The 24,666-nt window shown below is 36.5% G+C and overlaps 1 protein-coding gene across 9 annotated transcripts in view; it reads left to right on the top strand.

Annotated features, from left to right (window-relative positions):
* Positions 1 to 24,666, top strand: part of LPP (LIM domain containing preferred translocation partner in lipoma) — a 654,410-nt gene that overhangs the window by 316,485 nt on the left and 313,259 nt on the right. For all 9 annotated transcript variants that reach the window (XM_081302853.1, XM_081302852.1, XM_081302849.1 and 6 more), the window contains one exon: positions 4,385 to 4,510. In XM_081302853.1, the coding sequence (XP_081158979.1) occupies positions 4,385 to 4,510 (126 nt within the window). The remainder of the gene's footprint in view (positions 1 to 4,384; positions 4,511 to 24,666) is intronic.

The raw sequence follows: 24,666 nt of genomic DNA, 5'->3' as shown, positions 1-24,666 counted from the left end.
CTATATGCTTGATTGATATCAAAGCATTAATTTTGAGACTGTGGTCAAAGTAATGACTCTGTAGCTAACATTTATTCAATACTTATTTTGTGGAAAACAAAAGTAAGCTAAGAGACTGTGCTAAATTAGACTACAAAGATGTGTCATTTCAGTGTGTGACCTTTGGTTCTATTTTGAATGGAAGTTAATGTTCATAGATGAAAAAGATTACCAGGACCACTGGTGAAATTTGACAATGCATATGTATTAGATGTTACTGTACCTACATTAAATTTCTTTGATGGAATAATGGAATGAAAAAATTAGGATTTTTTAGGATTTTTAAGCTAAGATGTGCACAGGCAGAGGGGGAGGTTTCTAGAACATTTTACAAATGATTTAATTGTAACAAATAGAATTTATGTAGATACACAGCAACTATAGCAAAGTATGGCAAGTATTGTTGGCTGTTGGTGAATCTGAGTGAAGGGTATGTGTGTGAAACTTACTTCCTGCTCATTCAACTTTTCTGTGAGATTATTTTGTTAACATGTTTGAATATGAAGAATGAATAATAAATACAAATATTCTTTCATGCCTTATTACTGGTAATCAATGTATATTACCTTTATACCATTGTATACCAGAATGGCCACATCTTTTAGTTGTCTTTTTCCCTCCTCTGTTTATTTCTGAATTCCCTTACTACTACTTGGAACTGATCTTCAAAATACATGTCCTACGTGCTAACTTTTGATACAGGCATTTTGTTTGTTTGTTGATAGAACCCCGACTTAGACAATGGGCTATTTCTAGTTATGTTTGAAGAGCACGAGAATTGTTAGGATTATGTCGACCACCTTATTAGAGTCTGTGTGATTACCTAGAAGAAAGAATAGACAGTAGCACAGTCTTCTTTGTTCTTACTTTGCCTCCTTCAGGTAATTTACCCATCAGGTGACTGGCAGAGCTGCAGAAACAGTGAGTTAAGAGGAAGATGTTGGTACATCTGTAGAATTCTGGTAGTTGGTTATAAGACTATGGCTGCTGGGAACAAATATAAAGTGCTGAGAACAGCAAGACAGCCCATAAATCTAAAGGTACATAGACAGTAGATGAGAATAAGAAGAGAAGGGTTGGGGCTGGAACTTGGGTAGGACTTCAGTTATTTGAACTATGACATGAAGTAGAGTCTTGAATGTGAGAAAGAGTCCTATTCTTATTCATAATGGTGATTAAAATGTAGAAGCAAAACTATTATCATAAAGTCAGATGGAACAGCAGGGGGTAGGGGGTTGCTCAAAATTCCAGAGCACTAGGCTGGAACTTGTTAATAAATTGCATCAACCTAATATGAGAAACTGAAAATGGGCAGCGAGTCCAGTTTAGAGGAAAAGGAGGAGAAGGAGGCTAGAAATCAGTTGAAATCTTACAAGCATGGACTGGTTGCATGCCATAATTACTTGTTTCATTGTATAGCTCAGGGTAATTCTGTGACTTTTGAATCTCTGTGGTTAGATATCCCATGGACTTAGGGCATGGGCAGTTGATATACTTTCTACTACAGTCAAGTACAGATGTTGAAGTCCTGATTATATCCTGTCTCTTTGCTGATACCCCTAGGGAACACTTAATGGATGATGCTTCCCTTAAGAAGAAGAATAATTAACAATAGCTATATTATTCCTATTAATTTATAGTCACTAGTTGCTACAATTAATGCCATTTATGAAAATCATCATAATTATGGCACATTACAATTTATAGAGTATTTTCCCATCCATTTTCTTATCTGAATCTTGTAACATCCCTCTGGTGTGGGCAGGGCAGGTAATGTTCTCTTCATTTTGCAGATGAAGAAACTGTGGTCCAGGGAAAACCATAGCAGACTCTAATCTACTGTCTTGGCCAACATAGTGTGCAATCTGTGTGTACTCAGAAATTTATTTTTTGAATTCATATTTATGGTAATATTTTACGTCCACAACCAAGAAAATCAAATTCAACTGCTTGTAATTTGTCTTCCTAGTGTCTTGCTTTTCTGGGACCCATTGAACAGTGTGTTTACTTGCATTTTAAATGTTAAAGGGGCTTTATTTTTATAATTCCATGGTGTTTCATAGTTATTAATGCCCTTTGGGATAAAGATGGAATTACCTTGAGTAGAGGGATTAGCTCCTTGAAAACATCTAGGACAAAGAGCCACTGGCCTTGAAACTTACTTAGAATGAAAACTCAGACTCTGAGAAAAACACAACCATACTATAAAAGTGCCATTTTTTTAAAAACATTTTTTACATTTTTGGCTGAGGAAAGGGTGCTGAGGAAAATCTTTTTATTTCACAAGCCCAATATGAACTTTGGGTTATTCAGGCTGACATACACATACACACAGGCATGCACACACACACATGTGTACATACACACTGAGACTTTTGGGCTCCCTTTTTATATAAGACACTCGAGCCTCACTGCTTCTTATTATATCTCAAGCTTCATTTAATCCAAAGATGTTGATAAGATAAAGGTTTATTGGGCTGGGGATGCGGCTTAAGCTGTAGCATGCTTGCCTGGCATACGTGCGGCCCAGGTTCGATCCTCAGTACCACATACAAACAAAGATGTTGTGTCCACCTAAAACTAAAAAATAAATATTAAAAAATCTCTCTCTCTCTCTCTCTCTCTCTCTCTCTCTCTCTCAAAAAAAAAAAAAAGAGTTTTATGGCTGGACCAATGGCAAAATCATTATTTGTTAAAGTATTGACCCCCAAATACTCATTGAACACTTACTTGGGTCAGGTCCCTGAGCAAGACTCGAGGGAAGCAATGAGGACCAAACCAGACAAAGTCCTTGCCCTCAGGAAACTTCCTTTACCTCCTAGGGAGATATTAATCATCAATAGACAAGTGCCCAAGAAGCTTAGTGCTTAGATGATGCCACATATTATTGAGGTGATAGAAGAATGCAGCAGCTCATAACGATATATACAGAGAGTTAGAAAACTCACAAGAGGGCTACGTAGGCCATATGATAAGAGATATTCATATTTCAAGAAGTCTTAGAAACAGGGACACCCAATTACCTTAGGAGGCAAGTGGCAATCCAGGTCTTGTTCCACGGCTAAAACTTCATAGAGAGCTGATATTATCAGGTCCAGGAGGGACTCATTCCTGGCTGAATTCACAACAGGTACACAGATGCATCAGATCCCATTAAGTTGCTTTTACACAGACAAATAAATTAATAAATTCCAGGACTCGGGGAAGCTGGCTTGGTAAGCAGTGTACTAGTAAAAAAGGAACTAGTGTTCTTAATAGGCAGTGCTATTATGCATTATGCCTGATGTCACATATTCTCTCAAACAACCTATTTACTTCAAGCATTGTGAGGTTTAATGGTAGCCTGCCAAGGCACCAGATTTTTGTTGTTGTTACTGAGGATATTCTATATGCTTGGCTAATGCCTTTTCTAGGCTCTTGCTGGCATTAAACACTATCCTGACATTTGTCGTCCTTCAATAAGTCCTTTTAGATTCATTAGATGATAATAACTGCCTATTGTTTTATTTCTCCCGGGATTCTAAAGATGCACTTTGAGTGATGGACTGACTGTTAGATGTGCATCAGGCATAGATGATCATTATTACATTGTCAACTTATAAGATTTTTTTTTATCTTGTCCTGCTTCCAAATCATGGGTTCACCTCATTTCATATATCCTTGCCTTAAAGTTTATGCATACTCTTTACTTGTTTTTCCCAAACCAGATCACAGTTCTTGGCAATGTCCTGTGGCAGTATTATTGCCCCAACTCTCATCCTGTTGATACTGAGTGCAGCTATCTGGGAGTACTGATGCATAAAATCAAGAGATCCCCAACCATCCTTACTGCTCGCTGTGACTTCTTCCTCAGCAGCCCATCACCAGAGCCTGTATGGTCTCTTTTAGTTCATGTTTTAGGTGCATTCCTGGGCCTTGCTGACCCCAGATACCCAAACTCTTTTGTGTCCTCATGTCTTCAAGTGCTGATTTTTTTCTTATGGACAGTGATTCTCCCTTTCTTGCCCATTGCTACTCCAATAAAATATCATTCTACACCCTAGTTTCTGAGTGCAGAGAGCCTGAGATAGCCCCTCAATTGGTCTTTCTCTTAGGTGCAAGGATGATATTATGTCTAAAATAATCATATGGTCTTAGGAAAAAAGAAACTTTTTTTTTTTTTTTAGTTTTTCTTTTCTGTCAAAAGGGATAATTCTACTTTAGCTTTAAAAAATAAGAATTTAAAAAATGCATGATGTTGTCAGAAAAAAAAAACTTGGAAAAACGGAGTGCAAGCTTGATTGATTTGAACTCATAAGGCTATCCATGGAAAATTATTTATTTTTAATGTGCATGTTTTTTCTAGCAGGGAAATCCTGGAGGCAAGACCCTTGAGGAGAGGCGCTCCAGCCTGGATGCAGAGATAGACTCTTTGACCAGCATCCTCGCTGACCTCGAGTGCAGTTCCCCTTACAAGCCTCGGCCTCCACAGGTGAGTGCTGCCCTTGTGGTCACTCCTTATGGTTACCTGCAGGTGTTCTTCTCCCTCTCATAGATCAAGCTACTTCCTTTGGCTTTGTCATTCTTCTTTGATCTTCTTAGAGTCAGTAGTCTAAGCTGGGTTTTTACTTCATGCCAATATGTGCTAATGAATGGGCAGAAACTTCTTAAGGTGATTTTTATTAGTAATTTCCTTTAAAATAACACGATAATATTATCCAAAAATATTGTTGAAAAGTGAGACTCTTTTTATGACATTGCTCTGTTTTCTGGCTTTCAGTATGGATATTATATGTTATACAGTCTCTATAAATCTGACTTATCATGAGGAGCTCTTTTATAAGGAATTCCTTGTGTGGGACATTGAGGTGATTTCCATTTTGTTATGAGCAAAGCTACAAGGGACTTGTTCATGTGTATTTTTATTTATTTTTATTTTTTTGGAGCTGTTTCTCTGCCTCAGAGTTCTAACACTGGGATTCCCACATGGAGGAGAATGACTAGATTCTTTAGTTTCCTTCTGAAGGTTGGGACTAGTTTATACTGGCACCAGCCATTTGAATATATCACTTTCTTCTCAAATTTACCAGAATTAGGTGATAGTAATTATTCTGTTTATTTTTTTAAGTGCAAATGGTGCCTTGTTAATATTTTTTTTCTTTGCTATTTTTGCTTACTTTGGAATTGGGTTATTTTTCCTACATCATGGTTTATTATTTGCATTTTGAAAGCTGCTCTTCCAAACCTAGTTATTATTCTCTTCTTCTCTGAGGGTCATCACAGATCTGTTTTGTGGCTTCTAAGTCCTTAGAAGACAGCCATCAAAACTCTAGATGCATATGATTGGACAAGTCACTGTGTTGTTGGACTCTTTTGTGAGGTGTGCTTGACTAAGTGACAGTGTGTACACCACTCTGAGTCCCACTCCAATTCTTGAGCGGCAGCTGCTGTATTAACAATGATTCCTTTCATGAATTAAAAAGCAGTCCTGCGTCTCTGCTGTCAGTCATGCTAACACTTAACTGCACATAAGGTTGCAGTTCTGTTCTCTTTAGACACATTCCCATTACCTTTTCTACACAGATAATGGAATTGTCAGGTATGTGGGGGCACAAGGCAAAACATACTGGAGATTAGCTTTTCCTTACCTATATTTGCTTGTGGCTCTTCCAGTCCTGTTAGTAGTAAAAATGTCCTTCATTTCTACGAACATAGACTGAGCTGTTGGTATATAGCAGGCGTTGCGGTCTTTTGCGGGAACTCACAGGAACAGGAAAATTGATGATTGAAAGAGAGAGACATATATGACTCGGTTGTCAACTTCTAGTAGCCCCTAGTATTATGTAAGGTAAACTATGGTTCATACTCGAAAGCACAAGGAAGAGAGTAATTTATGCTTTCAAAGGTGGAAAATCTGAAAATTCTCATCAGAAGCTTTCCATGTTATTGGAAGGATGAATGGCATTGGTTTTTGAAACAAGAAGGAAGAAGAACCTTAGAAAATAGATTTTTACTGACCCAGGATGGGGTGGCCAAGGCTGCCTTCAGATAAGGACAAGCATTCGGAGTTGTGAAATAAACCATTGGAGGCTTGAAGTGTTGTGGGGGCTGGATGGTTTCCTACAGCAGACCACAGGATAGTTTGGAAGACAGATTCTTTTGTAGGTGACAGGGAATACTTGAAGGTGATCAACTAGGCGAAAGCTCAAATTCACTAAGTGACACAAAAGGAACATAGCAAACAAGGCTAATTCTGCAAGAAGATGGACCCAGGTCTGAGAAATTTTTTTCCAGTAGGCCCATGCTTTATGATTTGATGATATTCATCAACTCTCCATTTCTACCTGATGAAATACCTTTAGTCTAGTTTCTTATGGCAGCAAGACTCTTTGCCACTGATCTCAGTCACATTATGCCCAAATGCTTGTATGCATTCCTGTCTTATTATTTTAGCGGGATTTTGCTTTCATCTTCTCACTCTGAAGTCTCAAAACCTAGAGGGTTATATATGGATAAGATTATGCCATGAGGTTTTCACGTAGTGTAGCTTTCATTCTTTAAGGTGGTGTCTACACATGCCTCCCATAAACCATTACATTTTAATGGGTTTATTCAGCAGTGATGTTATTGTTTGAGCAATCTTACTGTGCACACAAACTCGGAATCACTGTTATTATTTGGACAGTAGTTGACTGACTGTGAAGCACTTTCACATAGACTCACTTGTGTGAGGTATGGATAACTCTTGAGATATAGAGAACTCTGATATATAAATGATGTGCTTATTTCATGGATGAGGAAATGAAGGCCCAAAAGATAAGTGGCTTGTTTTTGACTATATTGTATGAACCAAATTGGACCTTAAATTTAGGCCTGTGTTTGGCTTTCAATTTTAAAACCAGATTGAAGATATCAGGCATATTTATATCTTTCATATTTTACCATTGAAATTAGTCATGTAAGTGACAGTGTCCCTTGAGTATGGCTTTCCCATAAAGAGAAAAACATTCAGAAGGTTTAACAAAATAATTATGATTAACATTAAGTTGACTATATCCATAATTGGGGCAAAATCTACTTATAATGTGCCTGTTCCATTCAGAATTTAAAGGATGATCCATCCTATTATTTTTAATTATTCCAATATAGGGAAGAATGAGTTAATTAGAAGATAGATCTCATCCTTCTGAATTATATTCACTCTGGTGGAACTGAATTAGATGTGTTAGTATTTATTGGTGAATATAATTATACACTGTGAGAACAATAATCACATGCTTAAAATATTAAACGTACGTGACAAAGGGAGATTATGTCTACAGTAGACTGTGCTGTTGTAATTAAAAGGTATTTGAAAAATCCTAGAAACATAGACTGTTAACCTACAACTTTGAAGTTTCTGTTTTTGAGCCAAAGCAAATTTCAAATTTAAAACCTAGTGAGTCACCTGACCACCTCAAATAGGCTAGTAAGTCTCTGATTTCTCGTGAGTCAAGCATGTGTTGTATGTTTTCCCAAATCTGCCTCTGAATCACCTTTGTAAAGCTGCTTTGACTCATGGATTGGAGGGGGGGGATGGTGTATATGTGGAATATTTGTTCAGTAAGAGGTTTCAGGGAACTCTACTCACATAGTAATTTGTGAAGAAGTGCCTGAGCTTTTGAAAATAGATTTTTACTGAAGCATTTCCCTCCATTTTCTAAAGGGACCTTTCTCACCCTCAGATTTTCCATATTTAGTTCTGTTCACTTATTCATCCATATGTTTATTTAGGCAATGTAGCCTAATTCTACATATTCATCTGTCCATCCAGTAATTTGCTTAATGAACATAGAGATACCTACCATGGATTAGGTATTGGAGATAGAAGAGTTAGTCCTTAGTCTAGAGTAATTCCTAATCTTATAGAATAGAGAAATACACAAATAATCCAGAGTGACACAAAAGGGCCTCACTGTACACTTAAGTTATCATGTGACTCAGTACAAAACTGTTCAGAGATAAAAAATGGGAATGTCAACACTGTACCTTCTACATTTTTAGTTTCTGGAAGGGTTGCATGGAGAAGGAAGCCTTTGCATTCACATAGCTGTATGTGTTACAGGAAGCACATTGGAATCAAGGTACCAGAGTAATAGGAATAAGAAAGTACAGGAATGTTGAATAATGTTTCTTTGCTATTGTACTAACTGAATTATTCAATGTGGAGTATAAGAAGTATAAAGGAAAACATCATATGAAAAAAAAGTTAAGCATACTTAGTACCTAGTAGCTTTTGATTTGTGTTTTTTTTGTTTGTTTTTTATTTCATACATCAGCCAATTCTCGATGACACCAAGTGAATGTCTACAACTCAATCCAATTCTGACATTATGTACCTGTAGTTACTAATGTCACATTAAGGAGGAGAAATTTATTGGGGATAGCAAATGTGTTTCTGGACACAGTGAATTTGGGGATAAAACCTTCAGCAAAGTTTGCATGATTTCTGTAGATGTATATTCATGATGCATATATGAACAAAGTTATACAATTAATGTACCTTAGTAGTAGTAGAAACTAAACTCTTTCAGCATTTAAAAATGTGCATATTAACTAGTAGTTTTAGAAGAACAGATTTGAGACATTTGGATGTGGTTGTTCTTGACCCTATTTTGTAACCTAGAGCTCCTAACCCTCTTGGAATTTCCTGGGTGATAGACACATCCCTTGTCATAATGAGGTGAATCTTGAGGGGTCCTCGATGGGAAGACAAAGCTTTGAGTAGAAGCCTGGTATTTTGAGCTCCCACCCTTTATCCTGTGGGAAGGAGACCCTGGGAGGTTGATTAATGATTGATCATGTCTCTGTGAAGAAAATTTTGTAAAAATTCCATAAGAGAGAGTTCAGATAGGTCTCCTGTCAGTGAACATATGCATATGGCAGGAGGGTAGCATCCTTCAGCTCACTCCACCAAGACAGAAGCGTCTGCACTCAGGACCTTTCAGGCCTACCTCTGTGCACTCTTCATCCACCCATTCATATGGACCTTTTATCTTTTTTAATACACAGATAAGTATAAAGGAGTGTTTTCCTGAGCCATTGCAGCAAATTATCAAACCTGATTTTGAATACCTCCATTTTGTTGCTAAGTTCAATAGAAATGTGGGTAGTAACTTGGTGGATGATTGTTTTGGTTGATGTGTAAAGTGGGGGCAGTGTGTGAGGTGAGCCTTTAACCCATAGGGTGTGCAGTAACTGCAGGTACATAGTGTCAGAATTGGATTGAGTTGTAGGACATCCACTTGATGTCAGAATATTGGTGGTTGCATGACAAAACCCCCAAATGTATGCTATCAAATGTGAAGGCTTTAACTGGGCACATGGTACATGCCTCCAATCCCAGCAGTTCAGGAGGCTGAGGTAGAGGGATTATGAGATCAAAGACAGCCTCATCAACTGAGAAGGTCCTAAGCAATTTAGTGAGGCCCTGTCTCTAAATAAAATATAAAAAAGAACTGGAGGATGTGGCTCAATGGGTAAGCACCCCTGGGCTCAATCCTCAGTACCCAACCCCGCCGCCCCCCCCCCCCCAAAATGAAGGCTCTCTGAGTTGTATAGAGAAAACAACTGAGTTTTCCCTCTTCAACTAATTTGAAAAAAAAAAATGGAGACATTGTAATGATAAGGACAGGAGCTTTGACTGAAAGTGTGCCAACACAAGTACACTGTCTTTTCAATTCTATGGAATCACCTCTCTGGAAAGAGCTCCATATGAACTTGGCCATATAACCAGTCTGAGATTCTTTTTCATTACTGTATTTCTACAATGGGCATGGTTAGTACCATCCATCTCCCTTTTACAGAGATACAATATTGTTCTGGTGCTGCAAGAAGTTGTTGGCTCATAGGAACAGTCTATGCAACCCTTCCCATTTCATTTTGGGGTTATTTGCATGTGTCTGGAGTTTGCTTTCAAGATTCAGGTCTTTGAAGTTTTGAGCTGATCATTTCAGAGGCTGTTTATCCTGTAAGTGATATATTTAACTTCATCACTTAAAGCATGTAAAAATGATTGTAACTTCTTGGTCTGTTTGGAAACTGAGTACTTAAAATGCTGTGTGTTCACGTGGATACATATGCAATTGTAATCCCAGTGCTCCCACAGGAGGTGCCTTCCACAGAGCAGTAATCTATTAGGCAGCCTGAGAAACTTCTTCAGGGGTTATGTGTCCTATTGAAAGCTTTTTATTAGGAATCATGTGGCCCGCGGGCTTGGATGCAGTGTAATCAGGGTGGAGACTTGTGGTGCCATGGATCTTCTCCTTCTCTTGTGCTCTGTGTTTTAGCTTGCAAAAATCATGAACAGCTCCAGGGCAGATTAGTTAGTAATTAAAAATTTTAAATTCACATTAAGACCATTCAGGCTACTGAGGAATGAAAACTGTAACATGCGGTGCTGTGTGACAAGACACAGGCTGTCCTTGCAGACAGGGGACCTCACTGATTGTTAATCAGCCTTTTTGAGAATTGAGAGAGGAACTAGATATTTCTGTGTGGAAGAAGAGAATAGAATAAAAGAATTTACATGGTTTGTAGAGAAATGGGTTTGTCTGTATATCTGTTTACTACAATTTTGTCTGTATACATGTTTACTATAACATTGTTTGTACCTGTTTACTATAACTTTGAGTGCTATATTAAAAGTTGAAAAATGCCAGAAACCTCATTTTTAAGATGTCAATATGTAAGATGTTAACTGGAATACAGTAAAATAACGTGTGAAGAATACCACTTTAAGAGAAAAGGGGATCTAATTCTTTGCAATGCCCAAGTTTATAGCATCTGCATTATTTTGAGTTAGTCTCTACCTGCCAGGAGACCTCCACAGTTAAATAACAATGAGGCGGGGGTGGAGGAGTGGTTGGCTGACTCACAGTTGTGTGCTGTAGGCTTGATGATGGACAGTTAATTTTTAGACTACAAATAATTGCATCTCAATACTGTTTATTCCTCTTCTTTCTTTTTAAAAGGATGATGTTTGTGTTCATGTCTTATGTGACCAGGATAATCCAAGTTAGCTTTTAAACTTTTTTGGTTGTTGTTTGTTTTTACCTGGTGCTGGGAATTGAACCCAGGGCCTCATTCATGCTAGGCAAATGCTTCCCAACTGAGCTACATCCCCAGCCCCTAAATTTTATTTTGAGTACCATGAAATATAATATTTTTAGTGTAAATTTAGCCTCCCAAAATTTACCTTGCATTGCATACCAACAAAACAATTGCACAAAAATGTCTTTTTTTCACATGTCCCTGTTTTGAGGAGATTTTAGCTCTCAGCAGTGACTGGAGAGGCAACTGAGCACATAGTTGCTGAGAAGTGCCATGGAGCCCTTGCTCTGCTAAAGCCAAGGAAGTGGGTGCCTTCTGTGGTACCTCAGCCATGGTCCCCGTGGTAGCCTTTCACTGTGGTTTGTTTACTGGACCTTGATGAGTCCTAGGCTCAGAGATGATTCTGTTATATTACACTGAATCACTCAATCCAGGCATTGGTTTACAAAGAAATGCACAAAGCTGCCTCTTGAGTGTTTCTATTTTATAGCAGCATCTTAGTGGAAATAATTAGCCCTATGTCCAAGCAAAAGCACACATCACATTTGCAAAATTAAAGAGCGTACTTGTCAAGACTGGCTTTCCTATTTCTTTTTTCCTCTCCCACTGTTTAAATGTCTATTTTGGTAGTAACCTTAGCCCTGAAAACCCCATGGTCCTTTTTTCTTTTCTTTTCTGATTTAAAAAGCAAATAAGCAACAGAATACAAATACAGCTACATTTCTTTTTCTCAAGATGATTTGACTCAGCTATGGAAAATGCACAAGATTATTATGTTTTAATAGAAAAAGCCATGTCTCTGATAATCTATAGTAATTGTGTTGTCCATTTTGATACATGTTTCTTTATATGCATTATAACCAAACTGAAGCTTAATTTTGAAAATGATGATCTTCAGACTTAAGATTGGAGGTATTTAATAACTAATTCTATTTATCAGCATTTGTCATGGGGAGTAACTGGTCAGCCCTTCATGCAAAACATCATATTGGGGTTTAACTGTTCAAGTTCTATTCAAAGCAGGAAAAAATTACCAGGAAAATCAAACATTGTTTTTCAGTGGATATATTAATTACAAAACTAAAAATTCAGTTTGCTATATTTCATAATTGGAAAATAGCTATTTTCTTTTGAAACCATAGCCTGGACTGTGTTGAAATAAAAGATATAAGTTGGGCATGTACTGCTGTTGATCCAATGGAAATGCAACTGAGTCACTTGTGCATTTTGGAATTTATAGTCTAATGTACCTAAGCCATGTTGACTTTATGAGGGCCAGTGTCACAGAAGGGGATTGATTTGTGTTTCATCATACTGAATCACAAATTAGTCCAATGTAAAACAAAATCTCTCAACAATTTATCTCACTGAATATACCCAGTAGAGACAAAATAAATTGTAAAATCGCTTAAGTCTGAATACCAAAGAAATAATTGTAATAAATACCAGACTATGAGATCCCTGAGGCAAGATTATCATTTGTTTCCTGGCATATAAGAGGCACGCAAATTTATGTTTGCTGAATAAATAAATTAAAGTTGTCATAAATTCTGAACATTTCTGCTTTAGAAATATGCTAGAAATTAAATCTGGAATTGACATGCAGTTAAAGCACATGACAAAAAATTTCTGGCATTTCTTTAATAAACATGTATTTCCACTAATAAAAAAAGTTAACTACAGTTGAGGTGGATGATTTTTTGCAAGGGCAAACTAATAGTAGCACCTGATTCATCTAAAATGTCTAGCTTTAACCCCTAGATCGCTTTTTATCACTTGAAGCCAATGTACTTTGTTGATGAGATGATGTTGACGTTGTCCTAATTCAATACTATCCTTATTCTCTGTTATTGGGATAACAAAGATATAAACATCAAGTTTTTTTCTCCTATATTTCTAAAGAGGACCATTATGATCAATATGATAAATTTAAATGATCAATATGATAAATTTCTTGGATTCAATGATAGGAGACAAAAAAAAAAAACCTGGCAGATATGTTGACATACTCTTACTTTAAAAAATAAAATAAACAGTGTGTAGAATCATTTATTTATTTATTTTATATATAACAGTAAAATGCATTATAATTCTTATTGCACATATAGCGCGCTAATATTATATGCTTCTTTTTCTTTGACTACAAGGAAGCTCTGCTTGGTTAAAGGAAGTCTCCAAGATCTTTTTTTCTTTACAGAGCTTTGTCTAATACTTCCTGACCCAGTGTTTGAAATAAAACCAGTATATATCAATTATAAGCCATTTCAAAACTTACTAATTTCCAAAGTCTAAACCATGCTTTTTGAATGAAAATTAACTTTATATACATTTATGTACCCAAGGACATCTTTAAAGATATGTAAACTGATTTTTTGTAAGAGATAGAATAGAATTCTAAATGGATTCCTTGTGTATATTGATGGTAAACAACAGATCCTTTAAAGAGACATATTCTGCTGGTATTAATAAATTATAAGATTTAAAGTAAACTAAAGAATAGGATATTCTGATCCTTTGAAGAAGTAGGTTATTTTATAGAGCTTGAATTGCTTATGGTCAGATGTGTGAGCCCATAATCCAAAACATTTTTGAAGTGTCTTGAACTCTAATTCCATATTGATGATGTACCGCTCTGCAAAGATATTGATACATCTTGCATCCTGCAAGGGGTGCTAAGCTTCTTAGTAATACCCAGTATGTTCTGTGCTCATCTACCACCCAGCTGACAAAGGGTGATATTTTATTTCCCAAATGGCCACTTTATGCTAACTTGATCCTTAGAAGGTAGTCAAAGCCAGGAAACAGTTTTTAAACAGCATCCCAGATGACTTAATATTCTATGTAATACTAATGTTAAAGCTTCTTTTCTCATCAACTGGTCTAATTGCTAAAATTATGTTGTTTAACTTTTGATTGTGGGAAAACCTATTTTACAGTCACTTGTGGATCAGATCTCAGAAACAGTAGGAGGTGGGTGCAGATTGGGAAATCAGGGTGGGGTGTGTGCAGCTCTGCTAAAACAACTTTCCTGAAGTATCTTCTGAAGGAATAACGTGTATAGAAAAGTATCATTCATGGTCATCACCTTTCTACCACTGTTGGTCATGGGAAAAGGGTAAAAAAAGAAGAGAATTCGTGGGTGATGACAAAAGAGGCTGAGCTCTATCTCAAAAACTGTGATTTGTAAAAGTGACTTGTTGAGAAGGGAAGTGGGATTCAAGAAGGTGAACATTGTATAAGTAATTTCAGTAGTAGTTGGATTCCCACTCTTATTTACTGGTTATCTGCTCATTTTTTTCTTTTTCCCATTGACTATTAAAGCATAAAACCTCTGTTGATTTGAGAGCTATATTAAGGTAGACCTGACTGCATCAAAGTACATCCTGTGTTCATTGCTTGGAAGACATACTATATTAATTGGCATGAATCCTATTTAGATAAATAGATTCTAAACAATCCCTATTGGAATCCCAGCTGACTTTTGGTAGAAATTGACAAATAGATCTTAAATTCAGATGGATATCCAAGAGACTCAAAATAAATCTGAAAAAAAGATGAGGAAAACTACAAAAATCACACTGCCTGATTTTGAAATGTAATCACTTGTTACAGGAATCAAGGAATGTGCTGTTGGAATGAGATACACATATTGATTGATGGAATAAATTTGGGAGGCCAGAAAAAACCATTATGTTTGTGGTCAACTGATTTTCAATAGGGTGTCAAGGCACCGAAAATAGGAAATGTTGGTGGAACAACTAGGTATCTATATGCAAAATAGTGAAGTTGGACCCCTTCTGCATGTCACATTTGAAAATTAATTTACAATGGGTCAATGACACAAATATAAAAGTTACAACTACAAAACTATTAGTAGAAATCATAGGGCTAATAATGTTCATGACCTTGTATTATTCAGTGGTTTCATAGACATGGGAAACACAAAGGAAAAAAATACATAAATTGGACTTCATCAAATTTAAACAGTTCTATACTGTGACACCATCAAGAAAGTAAATAAGAAACCTATGGAGTGTGAGAATATATTTTTAAGCCATATATTTGATACAGGAATTGTATCTACAATATATTAAGATGATTGTGATAAAGAGCAATTAACCCAATTAAAAATGGACAACAGATCTGAATAGATATTTCTCAAAAAAATTTCAAGTGGTTAATAGCCTAGGAAAAGATGCATCCACTAAAATAGCTATAATAATAACAAAAAAAAACATACAATAACATGTTGGCAATGAGGTAGAGAAACTAAAATGATCATACACTGCTGGTAGATTATAAAATGGTGTAACATTTTGACTACAGTTTGGCAGCTCTACAGAACATTAAATATAGTTCATACATGATCAAATAATTCTATTGCTATGTATCTATCCAAAAAAATTTAAAACATGGCCACAAAAACTTCATTACATGATTGTGCATAGCAAAGTTATTCATAATAGCCAAAAAGTTGTAACTAAATATCCACCAAATGATTAATGGATGAACAAAATGTATATTTATAAAATTTAATATTATTAAGCCTTAAAAGGAAATGAAACACTGATGTGTGCTTTAACATGGACAAAACCTCAAAACATATTCTGTGAAAGAAACCAGACACAAAGGGCCACATGTTTTATTACCTCACTTATATGAATAGGCAAATCCATAGACAGAAAGATTATTATTTAACATTGGCTGTGGAGAGGGGAGAATGGAGCCACTAATTTTGGTTACCAGATTTCTTTTGGGAATGATGAAAATATTCTGTAATTAGGTAGTGATATTGGTTGCACAATTATTGAACATATTATGAATCACTGAAGTGCACATTTATAATGTGTAGAATTTATGGTATATGAATTATATCTGAACTAAAATATTAATGAAATAAATAGAAAAGCTACGTGTTGAACAGTGTCTGTGTCATACACAGATGACATTGGTGATGACCCCTACCTGAATGAAGTCTATAGTCTATTGGGGGAGAATGCAAACTAGCAAGTATAATACTGAGTGTAGATCCCAGTAAGGATATCTGTATAGGATGCTACTTAAACAGGAAGAAATCTGCCTGGATAATAGGAGGAGCTGGTGGTCCCTCTTTGCCATCCTTACTTGGGAGGAATCATTTGCTGAAAGTATGAACTCAACAGAGCAGAACCAAGACCAATATTAGATGTTGCTGAGGAAGACAACAGTGATAGAAAGTTAATATTTTTCTAATAGTAATGGAGTTCAGTGAGGTTGTCTTGGGATATGGCAAGTTTTCTTTCATTGGGGGGCACTTTAAATGACATTCTGGCATTAACCAAGTGAGTTATTTAAACTCTTTAAACCTCAGTATTCTGAGTTAATAACACACTACAGAGTTGACATAATCCTCACATGGAATAATGGATATGTGTTTAATGTATGAATACACACTATCTTGTACATAATAAACTCTATTAATACTGTTGCTGTCACCCCCGTCATCTTGATCAAATGAATTTTGGTAATAATGCTAGAAAGGAATTCAGGCAACAGATGGTAGAATCAGTGTAAATGTTGCTAGGAATTTCATAATATCCTCATTGTTGGTTACAGAATTCTAAGATCTCTTGTTCTTGGAATTTTCTATTCCCTGCTGTAAAATTAGAAAGAAGAATGGAATACCTCCATCTTTTCAAGACCCCCAGTTGACTATTTCTATCTTAAGGCAAACTACTTTGTTTCAATCATGGCTTTACACTCTACCTTGATGGCTGGTGTAGATGCTTCATTAAAGGACCCTCAATTACCTTGGAACATAGTCCTTATGAATATCAATAAAACCCTGATGAACACTGGGAAGGGCTATGGATCAAATACTGAGGCTCAACAGAAGGAGATTTGACTTCCTCAGCCTTTCAAAGAAAATGACATTGTTTAAAAACAAACAAGAGTAGCAGCTTAATTAGATTTATATGCAGTTTGTTAAGAAGTCTTAAGAGGTCCAGAGCATCCATGGTTGGCCAAAATATCTAGAGGTGGTTCTAATGTTATAAATTAGACTTACATAATTAAATGATTTTTTTCATGCTCATGGTAGCTTTGAGTTGGTATGACTTTTGCCTTATGTTAAAGACAGACTGTATTGATATTCTTTTTGTCCTTTTGCTATTTCCCTAGAGGTGTTTTATTTTTATTTTTTTAAAGAAAGAGAGTGAGAGAGAGAGAAAGAGAGAGAGAGAATTTTTTAATATTTTCCAGTTCTCGGCGGATGCAACATCTTTTGTTTTTGTATGTGGTGCTGAGGATCGAACCTGGGCCGCACGCATGCCAGGCGAGCGCGCTACCGCTTGAGCCACATCCCCAGCTCTAGGTGTTTTAGAGTGGTTGAATTTGATAGGAGTCCTTATAAACAACCAGATGGAAATAGCTGCAAATTGAAGGGTCAAGTTTGTGATGTTCAAAATACTTTAAACTCAAATTCATCATGTTCAGGATGTTCTGCAGCTAACTTCAGAGTTTAAGATTATTGAAGAGTCACTGAATTGTAGTAATTGAAATAATGGATTCTAGGACCAGACTACTTTGGATTCAAATGTCACATGGGTTAAGTCTCAAAAAGTCTTTGTGCCTCAGCTTTCTTGCTTCTATGATGAAGATACTTATAGTTTCTATCTCCTAGTATTGCAATGAGGACACTAATAGTTTAAATAATCATTCATAATGAGATACCATGTGTAAAACACTTAAAACAGTGTTTGGCATATAGTTAGCACTATAAGCATGAGCAGATCTTATTGGGAGCAGGTTGCTTATTTTTAAATTGTCTGAGTTATTGCTTTTATGTTAAAATATCAATTTATAAATTTGGTGTGTGGTATTTCATCTTGTGTCTGAAATGGCTTATCTCATTTAGCTGGGTATGACTTATAATTTCCAAGAGCAATCTAGCTGTCCTTGGCCTTTTCCCAGTTCATTTGCTTATATCAGTGGTTTCTTATTTATGAACTCAAAAGCCAGAGGAAGAGCCATAACCCATCTCATCCTATCATAGGACAGATCCACAAATTGTCATCATCTATTTCTGTGGATTACAAGGTAATCCTGACAAGTGAACACACAGTTCCATGAAAAACAAAACTTGTGACTCATAGATTATGAGTTTGTCATAATTTAATAAGCCTATCACTGGCTTATTGATATAAATTGTTCGGATTCCTCACCTGCACAGAGAGTAAAGCAGTAAAGCAATAGTTACTATTCATTGGAATGCTCTGGAAGCATGCTAAGCTGGATTCCTGGGCTCCACCCCATTGCTGATTCAGTAGGTCTGGAGTGGAGTTCAGTAATTTCTATTTCAAAGAAATTACTAAATGGTGCTATTATGTAGACCACACTTTGAGAATCCTTCAAAACTTCTTGTCAATCAAGCAACCCCTTGCTCCATTCTCTCACACTAAAGCTTGCTCTAGAGTTAACAGCAGACACTAGGTTTATGTCCTCATTTTCTAGAGGAAATTAACTCAGAGAAGTGTCTTTCCCTGACTACATGGAACACAGACAAATCTGGAAGATGCCTTTATTTTTTTAAATAGGGAATAATTTTCTCTTGCACTTCTTTTTTATAGTTTTAATTTTTTTAATATTTGTTAATTGACCAAGAAACATTATATAGATTTATGGTATGATCATTTTTGTATGGGAGGAGGAATACTCCAAATCTTTCTTAGCAATTATATAGTGTATTATCATTTACAATTCCTGTCTCAGCATTTAGATTTAGAGAGCTAGAACTCCAATTTCAGGCTCTATTCTATTTGGAAATATGAATGTCAGTTATTTTATCTCTCTGAACCTTATTTTCTTTTTCCATGAAATTAATGTCTCCTTTGATTACCATATATGGTGTTGCAAGAAATAAATGACATACTTTGCATCAAAGTGCTTTGTAAATGATGAAGTGCTATACAAATATTATTTTTCATACTCATCCCAGTTATCAGATGAAAATATCATGTTAAACATAATCTATTTTATGATAGGCACATCTTTCCCCTGCTCAGCTACAGTAAATATTGTCTTTTCTGTTTTCAGTGAGGAAATAGTACATTATAAACTACTCTCCTGTTGCACAGAATCCTTTCATTGATTTCCAAAGTTGCTTTATCTTCTAATCTCCTGCTTTTTAAAGTAAACAGTCAGAAGCTTATCATTTAGTCATTTATGCATCTAAGCTCTTTCATACAGTGAGATGTGTTCAGACACATATACATGTATTATTAATTTTTCTCCTAAAATCCTTTTATGTAAGATACCCTATAAATCACATTTTATGAAGAATGAAATAAGTGAGTTGTTATTTTATCTGAAATGCCTCCCTCATGTTTTTGGCATTTGACATTGGAAAGAGGATTGAATTGAGCCAAGAACACTGGATTCTCTTCCGAGCTGTGCCACCAGTAGGGTGTAAGTCAGTCAGGTCTCCTCTCTAAGCTTCAAGTCCCCATTTGCAAATGGTGCTAGTTCTTTCTCATTCCTTTCACCCTCAGGGTCTGTGATCTTAGAATTTTAAAGCAATTTTTGCACACTGTTCCTCATCTTGTGGAGGAGGTCTGCATCAAGTATTGACAGTGACCTTATTCTATTTGGTAAGATTTTTCCCTTTCTTGCCTCATGTCTTACTGCTGTTTGCATTTCATCCTGACGCAGGAAATTTTCTCTTTGCCATTCCTATAGGACACCAGGCTGCTCTTCACTGGACCTTTGGCTTTTCTCTGGGCTTGTGTTTCTGTTTATATGAATACTATCCTTTCATTATCTCCTAGAATGGATTCATTGAGAGTTTCAGGGATTTCGAGTTGGAGAGGCTTTCATATTTTTGGTGAGTTACTCTCCAGTGATTTTCAGAGACTCTCCCTTATAATTCATATGAAGAAATGCTAGTTCTCTTTTTTAATACAAAAAAGTTCCTTTAAAACTTTGCAGCTTAAAAGGACATTTCCTCATAGTTGGTTGTGAGTCAGGAATCTGGACACAGCTTAGCATCACCATCCATTTCATGATCCACAAGACTGTCAGGATATTGGTCCAGAGTCTGTGCTGTCATCTAGAGGCTTGACTCGAGAAGAATCTGCTTCTATGTTCAGGTGGCTATTATCAGGTTTTTGGTTTTTTTCAGGCTATTGTATTAAGGGCTGTAATTTTTAGCTGGCTGTTGGCCAGAGACTGCTCTCTCTCCCTTGTCATATGGACCTCTCAAACCCAGTAGTTCATTACATCAAAGCACGGAAGAGGAGAAGGCAATAGGTAGATCTGTTCACAGGATTGAAGCCCTAATCATTTGTAACCTAAACACTGAAATGACATCCCATTCTATTTAGCATATTATTTTAGTTAGTAGTAAGTAACCAGGATTATTAGCACAGGCTTGGGGAAAGAGTATTATGCAAGGGTGGGCAGGCCAGAAGAGGGCATCTTAAGAATCTACCTACCACAGAAGGGGTTGAGGTTAGACTCACTGTCTACAGTGATATGGTATAAATATCAGTCTTCTTGTAGTACCAGGTAGTTGTATTAAATCAAGGCACCAACAAGAGGCAGATGGTATATTCTGAGAAGAATAGAATCTAAAGGGAATGAGCAGTAAACCAGTTCACATAAATATAATTTTAAATATAATTGCATATGTTTCTACATCTGTATCAGTCATCTATTATTACATGACAAGCTACCCCAAACTTCCTATTGTTTACTTCACTTACAAATCTGCAATTTTTTTAATGTGCTTCATGAGGCCAGCTTATTTCCAGTCTATGAAATCAGCTCAGGTGGCTTACTTGGTTGCAGAAGATTCATTTTCAAAAGCATGACTCATCATTGACAGGTCCCACCTTTAAGGACTTTGGTTTCTCTCCATGTGATGAGTCTTTCCACAGACCACTAGGGTACCCAATTATATGGAGGCTTAACTCCAAGACCAAGGATCAAATAAGAGCAAGGTGTTCATGTGTACATTTTTATGGCCTAGTTTTAGATGTCATATATAAAGTCATTTCACCATAAATTGTTGGTTGAGATAGTAACAAAGGCCAACCCAAGTTTAAGATCAAAAGATTAGACTCTACCTTTTGATGGTGATAATAGCAAGAATCTGCATGCAAGATTCAAGTAAGTATTCCAGAAATACTGTTGTGACCTTTGTTGGAAAGTATGACCTGACATTGTGTTGTATTATCTTATATTGTGTCAGTTTTTCATATTATAATAATTTGTATTTGTTTCCTTTTGTTGAATACTTATTATATGCTAAACATGTAATTTCTAAATTAAAGTTCACTCAATTCTCTTAATGACACTGTGAGATAGTCATTCACATTTTGGCAGATGACAAAATCGAGGCACAAAGATGTTCAATAACTTGCCCAAGGTCAAACTAGCTCAGTGTCAAAATTAAGATTAAATTCAGGTGTTTTATTTCTTGAATCTAGCTTTTAACCCTTCTGCCATCTTGTTTCTATGTCACATCCATTTTCTCTCAAGTCTCATCCGGGCCATTCTCTTAGCCATCAATATTCTCATCCACATTTCTGTATCTCTCCTAGAGAACATGGATAGGCCTGCACTAGACAACAACGTGAACAGAGAAGAATCATATGTAGGTTTAGTGTTGCCTTTTAGAGTGCTGGATCTGTTCTGTGGGTGCCCCAGGACCAATTCTAGGAAGCCCCGAGAAAAGCAATAAACATTTCATTGGTTCCCTGTAGAGTTTATGGTGATCATAATGATTTTGCCTTTAATTTAATAAAACTTATGGAAATCTGGAGAAATTCAGGGAAAGCAGCTGAGTAAGAAAAGATAAGTTAAAAAAAGAAAAAGAAAATAGGAGATAAGAGCAGATATTTAAAAACTAATGAAATCAAGAGGGTATTTATTCTTGTTTTGCCATTTAGCTATCTGATGTTCCTTCGGGTAGTCTCTACAATCAACTAATTAATTTTTATTGGGATTTTTTTAAAAGAACCAACTTTTTAAAAAATATTTTAGTTGTGGGTGGACACAATACCTTTATTTTATTTATTTATTCATTTATGTTTATGTGGTGCTGAGGATTGAACCCTTGTGCCTCACATGTGCTAGGCAAGCGCTCTACCACTGAGCTACAACCCCAGCCCCTGTACTGGGATTTTTACCAATTAAAGAAACCCAGTATACTGTGTGTATGCTTGTATCAATTATGAAGCTTATTTATTCATTTAATGATATACTTCTTATTGGAGCAGTAATTGTTAACTCCTTACTATATGCAAGACAATGCAGATTCAAATCAAGAAGTTCACAGTTTCTACTTTTTCTGACCCCATAATGGAATTCTATTATAGGAAGCAGATGTATAGACCCATGATATATTATAAATGTGTGATAAGAATGTATGAACAAGGCTCTAAATATTCACAGAATAAGGTGCCCAGTGCCCCCAGAGAGAGATCAGAGGAGGCTTTTCCAAGATGGCATTTAAGCAGATATATTAGGAACTGGAAGTGTTCAGCTGGTTGAAACTCAGGAAATGTAGGGCAAGTGTCATGAGATAAGCCTGGAAAGGAAGGCAGGTAGTTATGTTTCTGCAAATTCATTCCCTCCTCTGCCTTCCTGTCTGCTTTATATACACAGTGATGACTCAGTACCAGGAATCTCAGGCAACAAACAGCAAATACGCACAATATTAAATTTCTCTGTAATCCCACTATCTATCTGTCCTCAGTGCAAATACCTCAGTGCCAGTAACTCATCTGAAACCCATGGAGATGGGGACTACAAAGTCCTGAGTACCCTCAAGATAAAATCATACCAGTCACAAGTGACTAGGCCCTGCAGGGTCATTCATTTTTGGTCTGGCATTGCTTCTTCTTCTTTTTTTTTTTTTTTTAAGATATTTGATGGGCCTCTTTATTTATTTATTTATTTATATGCATTGCTGAGAATTGAACCCAGTGCCTCACACATGCTAGGCAAGCACTCTACCACTAAGCCACAACTGCATCCCTGGCATTGCTTTTTAATAAAGCTGCTGGACATGTCCACAGCAGTATCATGGGCTAATATTCATGATTTATAAGTGTTTTACTGTATGCAAAGCTCACTCTTTCTTTTATTACTTAGTATGTATGAATTCATTGTCAATTCATTGTTAATTCATCTGATATATGATAAAATTGTGGCTCAGACATGTGAAATGACTTGCCTTAATTCTCACTAAATGAGTACCACAGAATTCATTCCGTTTTCCAAACCTCAACATATTTCAGACATTTTAAGTGATCTTCCGTAGCTAGGAACTCTGTTAAAATGAACTTTCAGTGGGAAGTTTGTTGTATACAATGGCTAAGGTGGAGCAGTTCTGGTTAAAATATGGAGTTATGCCTCTGAAGCAAAGCTGAGCATCTTCTTGTTCAGCCCAGAGTCAACCTTAATGCCTCTCCTTCTCTAGGTTATGAGGACTACTCCACTGTACTGTGCTAAATCCCCATGCTTTATGTTGGGGCACTCAGGAAAGGTCTACTGATCATTTTACCATCTACCATGGGAAGGAAGCCACTGTTATGTGAGATCAGCCACAGTACTCTCCCGCTGATCCTATGCTCTATTTCTATGGGTCAAAGCCCAGTCTAAAAGAAAAGAGAGACTAAAAGGACTAGAAGATTATAAAGACAATGTGGTAGAAAGCAGGCAAATTCTGATTCGGCTTTTAACTTGCTACTTGGTTTTAAGTGGGCATTCTACTAATATGTATTGTTCCAGTATTTCCCCTTCTAAACCAAGGATTTGGATTCCAGAGCCCCTCAAACTCTTACAGAAAACATTCCATGAAAATTCCATTCCTTGAGGAAGACACATAGCTTGATCCACTTCACACCTTAAAAGTTGAATCAACCCCAGTGTGTTCCACTCCCTTTCACAATCTCTTGAGGTATATGTTTTGAGGAGATCACAATTCATGGATTCAGGGAGTTAAGCAAATATCATTATGTAGGAATTGAAGTGCTTACTCTCTTTTTATCCATGAATTGGTTAAAACTTTTAATTATACTCCTGCTTTATTTTTCTGCATTGAATATAAGGATAATAAATTTAGAAATGCTTGGAATGAAGAAGTGGAAAGGCAAGACAGAAAAGGAAGAGGTCCATGAGTATAAAAATTTTCAGCCACTCTGTCTGCTGTACCAGAAGGATCAGGGTAGATTTGATTTGGATCTAAAATGTAGGAAGGAGACCAAGGCAGAAACTGGGAGAGGGCTTAGATGGTAGTCATGAAAGAGGCCTTTTTGGAAAGCTATACATTTCAACTTTCCTCTGTTTCAGCACTCCAAAGTGAGAGTCCTTGGAGGTCATCTGGATTCAGTTCCCCAGTCTTACAGAGGACAGCAGTGCCTGGGTGGGAAACTGACTTGGCCTTCACATTGCTATAGCATGCCCCTCTCTTTACATAGTTCATGAATAGTGAATCCCATCAGGAAGCAGCGGGTGTAGGCACCAGGCAGCTTTAAGGAGCTCTAGTATTAGGTTGGCCTCTTTCCATGATCC

The sequence above is a fragment of the Spermophilus citellus genome, assembly GCF_964194105.1.
Source record: "Spermophilus citellus genome assembly, chromosome: 7".
Taxonomy (NCBI): Eukaryota; Metazoa; Chordata; class Mammalia; order Rodentia; family Sciuridae; genus Spermophilus; species Spermophilus citellus.
This window is presented reverse-complemented; position numbering and strand designations above follow the sequence as displayed.